This window comes from Gavialis gangeticus, unplaced genomic scaffold (assembly GCF_001723915.1).
Source record: "Gavialis gangeticus isolate Ggan-Ray unplaced genomic scaffold, GavGan_comp1, whole genome shotgun sequence".
NCBI lineage: Eukaryota > Metazoa > Chordata > Crocodylia > Gavialidae > Gavialis > Gavialis gangeticus.
Window position 1 is genome coordinate 29,749,800 of NW_017729033.1, and position 10,304 is coordinate 29,760,103.

The following is a 10,304-nucleotide window of genomic DNA, read 5'->3' on the forward strand; positions in this document are numbered from 1 at the left end:
GCAAGCTTGAGTGGGTTGCAATCCTAGTGTGGGATGTTGGTGTATAAGCTGGTAACATACATGGTTATTAGGAGGGTGTAGCTGGGAAGGTGGTCTGTGTTTTTAAGTTTTTGTAGGAAGTCTGCTGTGTCTTGGACAAGACTTGGTCTTTGGGTGACAAGAGATTTAAGGATGGATTCAGTGAAACCAGAAATTTCCTTAGTGACGGTTCCATGGTTGGGTATTATAGATCTACCTGGGTTTCCTTGTTTATGAATTTTAGGGAGCATGTAAGAAGTCCCTGGACTGGGTAGTCTAGTGTGCACGCTTTCTCACGCTCAGTGCAGAGGTAATAGAATCATGAACTATGCCAAAAACACCACACAAGCGGTTGGGAAAAGTGCCATGTAGGTGCAGAATGGGTAATAGAATTCTGCCCGAAATGGCTCTGATGTCACATTTGTAGGTAGCTCTTTTCAGTGATGTGGTCGCTGCATGTGAACTAAAGATCATATTGGGAAGTGTCCCAAAGTTCTCAGCTGTAGTTGCCAGGCTGTTTAGGCACGTCTGTACTGTTGATGTGAAGGAGCACTGTATTAAGAAACAATGCACCTATCCTGTGCACACTTCCTTTCAAACTGGAAGAATTATAGCTGGCCTGATGTAGTACTAGGTGTGTTGTAGGAGAACAATTAAGTTCTACCATTCAGGTTTCTCCACTTCTGCTGCAACAAAAGAACATTTGAACAAACCTAGCCGTATTGTTCAGAACAGCAATATTGAGCTAGGGCTGCTGTGACGGAGAAGGGAGATATCAGATCTCTGGATATTTTTCCCAGAAGTATATCCCTGGTCAATAATACATCAACAGCCAAAGGGATTATGATTTCAAATTCTGTCCGGTAACAGGGAAACAATGAATGAAGGTTAATAGAATGGTAGAGACAAAACTACATTAGCTTGGCTTCCAGCCAGCCATACTATATGTAATTCATGCACTACTTCTCTTCAGCTTACAGATTTTGACATGGTTCCAGGAAAGTAGCTCAAAATGAGACAAGTGGAGAGAAACATACCTAGTAGGGGTGTGTGAAGCTTCAGTTGCTGATTAGATTTGGAGAATATTTGGCCCAATTTGGATGCTGAATCACCAAATCTGAATCGAATTGGGAGACCGAAAAAACCCCCTCCGAATCAATTTGGAAAAAGATTTGGAGATTTGGAAGGCAGTCTTTCAGGAAAACAGAAACTGAGAAGGGGGAAATGGGGGACTGACATCTGTAGCTGACCAGTGACTGTGATCTTTCACTGAGTCCCCTTCCAATCACAGTGCTCTGGGGGAGGGATGTAGAAACAGCATATAAGCCTGTGTCTGCAGCCTTTCTGTTCCCTTTGTGAGCTATCTCTGTCTGAGCAAAAGAGGGGTGGGCTTCTGGCTCAAACAGGTGGGTGGGCAGAGATCTAACTGGCATCAGGAAGGCCCCCTGTTGCAGGCTGCCATCCCTGCTGTTTTCATTCAAATTTACCTTAACACACATAAGTGACACAAATTTTGCTTTCATCAGTTTGAGGTGCAGTTTCCCAGAAACACCTGCACCTACCTCCTTGAAACTTGGCAGGCTTCAGCCCTCAGAAGGGGCTACCATCACTGCTGTTTTCATACAAATCTGCCAAAAAATGACCATGTGATAGGTTTTTCAGTGATCCCCCATTATAGTCTATGACCAAATCACCGAATCTCTCCAAATTGGCGCCGAATCTTCCAAAGCCGATTTGGCTGAATTGATTTGGGACAGTGATCCAAATCTCCAAATCAAATCACTGTCCTCTGAATTGGTTGAATTTGAATCGACTGCTTCCCTATTCACCCAGGCCTAATACTTCTCCTACAAGAGAATGCAAGATTTAATTTACAATTTCAGTTTTCTTCATCCTCAGAACTGTGTTGTACAGCACTAGCTGAATAAATACTTCGGTGCAGTGGTCACCAACCAGTGTATCTTGATCCATCAGTAGATCTTGGAGCCTCTTGGAGTCGATCCAAGGCTGGGGTGGGAGACAGAGTGCCTGCGTGCACGCACGTGTGCACTCCAGCCCAGCAGGTCAGTCTGTGGGGAAAGGAAGGGCAGGGGCTAGATCGAGGGTCCCATGGTGAGGGGCAGTGCTGCAGATGTAGGAGCAGGGGTAAGCTGAGTGGGGCCTTGGCCAGGTGGGACTTACCTGCTGGGGAGGCACGCCCCCAAATAATTCTTTCTCCCTCTGCTTTGATTTCCCCCCCCCCCCCCCCGCTTCGTTCCCCACAGACTTACTTGCTGTGCAGGGAAGGGGGGGAGTGATGGCAGCACGTGGTAGATCTTGGGTTGATTTTAAATGCCAAAGGTGATATCCTACTTAAAAAGGTTGGAGACCACTGCTCTAGTGAATAAACACATGTTTTGTCACTGAAAAGCAAAGAAACTGGTTTTAAGCCCTGTGCTTATAGGAGTGCCCTCAGATGTTTCTTTCTTATTTTTATCCATTGACTGTGTAGGCAAAAATGCATACACATTCAAAGCAGCAGAATCAGAATCAACCCTTCTTCACCTCTGCCCTCTGCCTTAGCTGAGTGGCCAAATTACTGGGTTACAGAGTCAGATTTTGCTTTTCCTCCTGGCCCCATAAGTTGTGCACTTTCAGTTGCTCAGCAGTTCAGCATTAGCAGAAAGTAGAGGATGTCCCCACCATGAGTAGGGGGTTAAGTCTTTTTGGGTGCTTGTACACGAGCAGGGAGGCTGCTCCAATGTACTGGAAATCCAACATGTTGGAGCAGACTTGATTAATTGAGTCTCACAGAGCATGGCAATTGCTGTACTACAGCAGCCTCCCATGCATGAGAGTCCCTGTGCTTCAAAATGGCAGCAGGGGCACTGTTTCTAAAGCTCATTTGACAAGCTTTAGATAAAGTGCTCCTACTGCCATTTTGGGCATGCCAATCCCTTAATGTGGCTTCAGGCACTTTAATTAAAGCCACCCCCCCACCCCCATTCCAGAAGTACATGTGCCCTTGGTGAAGAAGTGAGAGTGATACTTGAGATGTAAAGAAGTAGGAGATGTTTGAATCCTCTTCAGCTGAAGAGGGCCAAGAACCCAGATTCCCCACTTTCTGGACAAGTGCTCCAATCACAAGGCTGTTATGTAAAGGGTGGGTGGCATTGCTGTGATCATCATCACTGACTGCATTTTCAAATGACAGCTCCTATAGGGGCTGTGCTTTGCCCTGAAGCTGTCAAAGTGACATGTGCCTGGAGCATACCTAATGGATTGAGCTTCTCTGGGGACTTCGGCATATTTCAGGTGCCCCTTCAGTTTATGAATCTTATAGTGGGAGTTTTTGGATGGGGGTTGAATACCTAGTTCCATACACGCCCAGAAATCTAACTCTAGGCACATAGACCTCTTTGTGGACCAAAATGGCTGTACTGGTTGAATTCAGTGGACCTCAAGGTTAGGTGCCTACTGAACAGGGGTCACTTGGGTCCCTTTTTTTGGATTTGGGTAAGAATAATCCATCTAAGCATCATTTCAGACTCCTAAGGTTCCTCTCTAAACCTCATGCTTAATATATTATTAGTGTAGGTGATATCTGAAGTTAATACAGTCTTCCATGTGAAATATTCTCAGTGTAAGATGCAAGTATGATCTGGTTACAGAACAGAACAGGCTTTTGGTTTTGGCTCTGCCGTTTGCTTTGAGTATGATCTTGGGTGAGTGCAGTTCTAGAATCACTGAACTCTTTCAACTCATGTTGATAGTAAATAGTTAATATGCTAGCATGTGGAAGTGATACTGTACTGTTTCTTATAGCTGTTCTGAGGATAAATTACTAAATGTTTTTAGCCAGACCAATGGTGCCATGATGGATGAGCACTGTACGAAATCCTATCAATAAATTAAAAATACATATTTACATGGTTCTGTTGTCTCATGACACTAATTATTCAAATCTGGTTTATCCAACAGGAGGGGTTGAGAAAGAGAGAGCAAGTTTGACTTTAGTTAGGGCACTTACCTGGGACGTGGAAGGCTTTGTTCCCAGTTCCTGCTCAAAACAAATAAATATTTAGACAAAGTGGAACAGCTTCAGTCAGAAATTAAAAGATTAATAGGCCGGTGATTAGGGTGCTTATCTAGGGTGTTGGGACATTGCAGTTGAAATCCCTGACCTGATGAAGCAGAGAAAAGTCTTGAGTTTGAGCACCTGAATTGCTCAATCTAAGTTGAGCACCATATTGCTAAGTCTATTGCATTAGACTTAGCAATATGGGTGGACATCTCTGGGTTTGACCACAAATGCTGCCTAGAGCCCAGGAAGCATCTCTGGTCCAGACACGGATGTATATTTCCACAGAAGGTTTAGGTTTCAATGAAGAAATGTTGTCCAATGTAAAACTATTAGGCTGGAAAATTCCCAATATGCTCTAGCCATAACTTAACAAATACTAATCCCAATGCCTCAGGAAAGAGAGTGAGTGTGGCAGTGCACCTTTGGGTCCCTGCCACTTTAGGGGCTGGAGCAGGCACCCAGCAGGTGCCTGATAAAGGCAGTCATTTTCAAACAAAGGTCAGCAAGGCAGGGCCAGCAGTTAGCAGCTTGTAGCTGAGGGAGCAACACCCCCCGGCTCTCCTGCTGCTCACAGAGCATCCTGGAGGGAGGGGCAGGAGCTATGAGGAAGGAGGAGGCTCCTGGTCCTGGGCATAATCTGAAACTGCACCCTGCTGGGGTAGGGAGGCCTGGTGGGAATATCCGTGGCAGGGCAGCCCCTATGAAATACCAGAACCGTTCACCTCCTAGTGAAAGGCAGGTAGGGGCATCTCAATAATTCCAGACCGCACAACACTGTGGGTTGGAGGGCCAGGCCTGGCTGCAGCCAACCTGAGCCCCAGGGGGTATAAGACCCTAGTGGAGGAGTGGGGGCCGGGCACAGCTACGGCCACCTGAGCCCCACTGGGGTGTAAGACCCTGGAGATCCCAGGGTGAGGGGACAGTTGTGTAGCTTAGAGAGAGGGCATGAGAACAGAGGCAGCCCACGCAGAGTAGGGTGCATCTTTATGGCCTGAAGGACTGTGCATTAATAGGTCCTGAGTAGGGCTGAAGGACGGCCAGAAGAGCAGCACAAGTTTTTGTTTGTGCATGTAGAATGGCTTGGTGAGGTGCCAGGGCAAGCTTAGCCCAATGCCCGGCTAATTTGCTGACCACTACCCAGATGAGGACCATGGGAGAGGTCCAACAGGCTGCGTGTCACCAGTCAAGGAGTGAGTCTGGTAAGTCGCATGGCCTATGGGAGCTGCTCCAAAAGGGAGCAGGGCAGAGTGAAGGGGGCACAGCATCATGCAATGAGTAAGAGGCCCTGTGAGAGAGGGCAGAATGCAAGGGGCCCCAGTGAGAGGGGGTAGTATGAATGTGTGTATGCAAGAGACCTGACTGATGACTAAGTTTGGTCTGGCTTTAGGCCAGAAGTACAATAACATTCTGGATGCCATCTGTGAGGCAAGGGCTAGTGTAGGGATCATACAAAGCTGTAGATAGTGCCCCCTGGCATTGGGGCATATAATGGGCAGCCTCCCACATTTACCACCAATTTATTATACTAGCAAAATTGTGGCAGGCAAGGGTGGGTGGACTGCCCTATGCAGACAGGTGAGTGGGCTGGCTTGACGCCCAGTCCTGAGCTTGCTCCCTGTCATAGTGAGTGAGTGTGAATTTCTATCAACTGATACAGTCTTGTATTTTCAGAAGCATGTACTATATTATGCAGCCAGGCGGTAAATTGAATTTATCTTTCATTTTGGCAATTTTGCTTATGCGTTGCTGCTATTGTTCCTAGCAGAGACTACACTAACAGTCCAAAGCTATGTCCAGCTTTCCAACAGTCTCTTAAAGAAAGGAACTTTAATACACAAAAATTCCTTCTGCCCACTGAGATGCACCTTGTAAATCATCACTAAAGTGTGCTATAAATACATTTGCAACAGATACAGATTTTTTTTCCTGCTACAAGTGCAGACTGAGTATTTTTATTCATTTCTTAATCAGTAGAAGGCTTAAGGTCTAATATATTGCATCTCGTTAGGGCTAGATTAGATGCACCTGATTTGTCTTATTTCTGAGATCAAATTCCATGTTTTGCAGTGACATTAGGGCCTAATATGATGGCCATTATGAAATAAAGGAGAATCTTTCCATCAGTTTCAGCTGACTTTAAATTTGTTTTTTAAACCATTTCTGCTTTGTGGCTTAAGAGGTGTTAGACCTAAAAATCAGTATTATAGATCACAGGGAAGCTATTTTGGACCCATTTTTTACTTTTCCACATCTTTGGAGTTATATCAAAGAATAATCTGTGTAATCCATTTACTAAAAGACCGAGTTCAGCAAAGGTCTTAAATGTATCAGCTGCTCATGGGTTTTAAATATGAGCATGTACTTAAGTCTTTTGCTGAATCAGGCTCGAAGAAGATGCTGTCCATTTTCTTCCAGTGATTAACAGTGCAGTGTGAATTTGTAAGTAACTAGAGAGAAATGTTTCACTTATAACAGCTGACCTTCACAACTGAATTACAGTTGATAAATTGTATCAATTGTATCACTCATTTGCATCACATATGGGAACATACGATGCAGATGAAAACTGTGGCTTTATGTTAGTATCCTGGAATATATCTTTGGATAGTGCAACTCGCCTGCACTCCAGAGACTTCAGTGGAGTTGTGCTGTTTTACACTTGCCGAGTTTCTAGTCTCAATCAAAAACAGCAAAGAAGCTGTCACTTCGAATTTTCTTGTTTTGATTAGTTAGTGTCACAGCCCAGTATTATGTATGTAAAGTGTTTTCTAGTGATAAAATAAATTTAGTTGAATGATTAAGCCATGCTTTCGATATCTATGTTTAAATATTGTGCTTTCTACTAATGCCAAGATATAAATTGGTCTAGTAAGGTCATAACCCCCTTCCCGCCCCCCTCCAACTCATGCACTCACTTGCACACACTCTCTGTCTCCCTCTCTTTCCTTTTTTAGGATCCAGGTCTGAGTTTCACATTAAATCAGGCTCAGAGTTTTCCCACACTTTATCCACCCTGCAGAACTTTTCTTATGAATTAGTTTACAGCTTTGAAGATGTTATAATTGAACAGAATAGCTGATTTCAGTTTGTACATCTACAGACAGCATGCACTTCATTACAGTTAATATTTAAGTTCTATGTAACATGGCTTAGAAAAGTTTGCATCACTTCTATTTTGTGTCAGAGTGGTAAGACAATGCCTGTCTGATACAAGCTTGAAGAGTTTAGGTAGGCAGAGGAAGAACTACAGTTTATTGACAAACAATAATATGACTTCCTCCTAGAGCCCTCTTTGAAGTGAAGTGATAATTAACTGGATGGCTGAAATAATTAAACACAAAACATGACAAGCTTCTAAAAAAAATAATAAAAAGCATGTATTTAGCAACTACTATGTAAGCTCCATTGTGCAGATATTGTTTTTGGCTTTGTGTTCAGGTGGTAATTAGCACAATAGGGTCCTGCTTCATGACAGGGGCTGCTGGGCACAGTGGCAACACAAATAATGAATCATAAGACTCATACCATGTGGTCAGTCCCACTATTGATCCTTTTTGTTGCATCTCATTTGTGTGCTTCTGCTTTAAATGTTTTCCATTTAAATTGGAAAGTCTTTGGATCAGGGAGAGCTTCTCCTCTTGTTTGTTATGCACCTGGCATAATAATTACTGTTGTTGTCATTGTTTTTCCCAATAAAGCCTTTGACTCAGATCCATAAACAGACTTGGGTACAGCAGTACTGCTGTAGCAATGCCTAACTCATAGGCATCTGCCTTAAGAGGTGAAATGCACAAATCTAAACAAGGTGCCTAAGGGTAGGGTTCTGTCCCATCAATTAAATGTCTAAGTGGATGTAGGCACCTACATGTGATTCTATTCCACCCTGTTCAAGTCCCTGAAAATCCATAAATGCAGCTACTTTTGTGACACAATCTCATCTTATCCTTAAATTTGAGTCTCAGAAAAGCAGTAAAGAGGATGATGACTTGCCCACCTCTCTTGCAGTAACTGATTTGAGCAGGGTGGAATAGAATCAAACTTAGATGCCTAGTGCACTGAGACCCCTAATAGGTAGAATAGGCTGTTATTTGAAGTCCCTCTTGCAGTGCATGGGAAGTGATATGTGGCCTGGATTGGGATGCATGACAACCAGCTTGTTGAACAAAGGATGATAGCAAACAGGAAACACCAAAGAGAGGGAGTGGCCTGAAGCACAGTCTCTTTTGGACTACCTCTTGATGTGAGTTAAATACTTTTTTCTGAGACTTGGATTCACAGCCTAGATCCCTCTGAGACTGAGGTAACTCAGTTAGCCACATCTTATGACATGGGAAAGTTAAATCCGCAATTTATAAAATAGCTTAACAGTTAGATCATTTGCTAATGAAGTGGGAAACCTGGGTTCGATACCCAGTTCAGCTTGTTGTAGTTCAAGCCTACATTTCTCAACTCTGAACAGAATCCCTAAACTACTAGCCTACCTGCAAGAGTGGGATAGAGGACTTTTGTTGAATATTCCCCTTCCCTTCTGTTGAATATTTGCTACCATGGAGATAGAAATACAAGATTTTTGGAGCAAGGGGGAAGAGTAAGTGAGAAGCACCATGACTGTAGCTCAGTGATGAGGTCACTGTACTGGGAAACCTGGGTTCCAGGATCACTTATGCATTTTACATTAAGGTCATTGGTAAAAATTTATGAATAGTTCTGGGAACAAGGGTGAAACCCAGGTCCAACTCCACCTCTCATCCACAGAAGTGCCCTCTGATATGAAACAAGGACCCTGGTGGAATTTTGTCTGGGAGAAATCTCTCTGAAGTTTTATGTTTTTCTAGAACTACTTTTGAGCTAGTACAGGTACATTCAGTCCCTTATGCAGGACTGAGACGATATCTTTAATTTAGCTTTGTGTAAGGCCAAGAATAGTGTCTGTCACCTTTCAAGGGACACAATGTTTTTCATGTTTCCCTGAATACTTTAAGATAGAAAGCTCCAGGCAAAGAATGTGTCCAGCCAAGGAAGGGCTTTGTTTCGAAGGAAGCGGAAATAAATGAACAAAACAGCTGAGTTCACTTAGCTGGTGTGTTTGGAGATACCTTCTGGGCCCTCTTGGTTGAAACAAAGCTGTAGAACACAGCTTTATCTCTAAGAAACTTCCTTCCACTTCCCTGTGCATCGTATTTGAATAACATAGGTCCCAGTATTATATAATAACAAAATCTGTGCAAAAGGGTCAGAATTTGAGCTTTCCCAGAACATAGAGAGGAGAGCTGGTTTGGGTCTTGGATTCCTATTGGAGCTGGGAGTGCTGCTGGTCACTCCAGGGAGCAGCTGAGTACCTTGACAACCTTTTAAGGCCCAGATCCATCACGGAATCATGCCTCTAGTTATGACATTATAGAAACAGTCAGAGGTTGGACCCCAGGGGAAACAAAGAGGGGAAAGAGGAGATGAGGTTTTATTTTCAAATACCAGAAGACAAATCCATTGAGGGTGGATCTGTTATCCTTGACCTTCAAAAAGGGGATAAAAATAGTGAAGACTACAAAATAAAATATGCATTATAATATTGGTCGTGGTGTCCTTTCTGGTGAAATATGAGATTCAGAAAACCAGTTTGTTTGATAATTATTTTAATGTCTATTCTTACAGAGAGCATCCCAACAAATTATAGTGCCTGAAAAGACGGAATACAATCAAGGTTAGTAGCATGTTAAAGTAAAATGGCTTGTCGCTCAGGAAAGTTTAGAAACTGGTTTCTGACCACAGATATAATACTGCAGATGTTTAGAAAAAGATTTTGCTGAGATAGGAAAGAGAGGAAGCTGTGTTGAGCATAAATGCATGGTAAAACGATACCCGTTTAGTTATTAAAGCACTTTTCTAAACATTTATTTTACTGATAAATGTTGCCTCTTAGATTCTGACAAGGAAAAATGTGGATGCTTTTTTAGGACTTTTCAAAGTGTGATTTCAATTCTTTTGAAATAGTGAATGCTAAGGCCTGTTCCAACATATCTGGGCATGCATAATATGTAGAAATTGCATGAGAAGATGCAGTTAATTTAGAAGAAAACTGAGGAAAGTAGAAAGAATATTGAAAACATTATGAAGGGCCAAAATGGACTAATAGAAAATGTTAGAATCTGGAAAATGTGAAGTATAGCTTTTAGGGAAAAGTGTACATTTTCAAGGAGTAAGTTAACCCCCCCCCCCCCCCCCC

The 10,304-nt window shown here is 43.1% G+C and overlaps 1 protein-coding gene across 1 annotated transcript in view; it reads left to right on the top strand.

The window, feature by feature from the left end:
* Positions 1-10,304, top strand: part of CUNH4orf50 (chromosome unknown C4orf50 homolog) — a 153,262-nt gene that overhangs the window by 45,558 nt on the left and 97,400 nt on the right. The window contains exon 7 of the mRNA XM_019525815.1: positions 9,734-9,782. Within this exon, the coding sequence (XP_019381360.1) occupies positions 9,734-9,782 (49 nt within the window). The remainder of the gene's footprint in view (positions 1-9,733; positions 9,783-10,304) is intronic.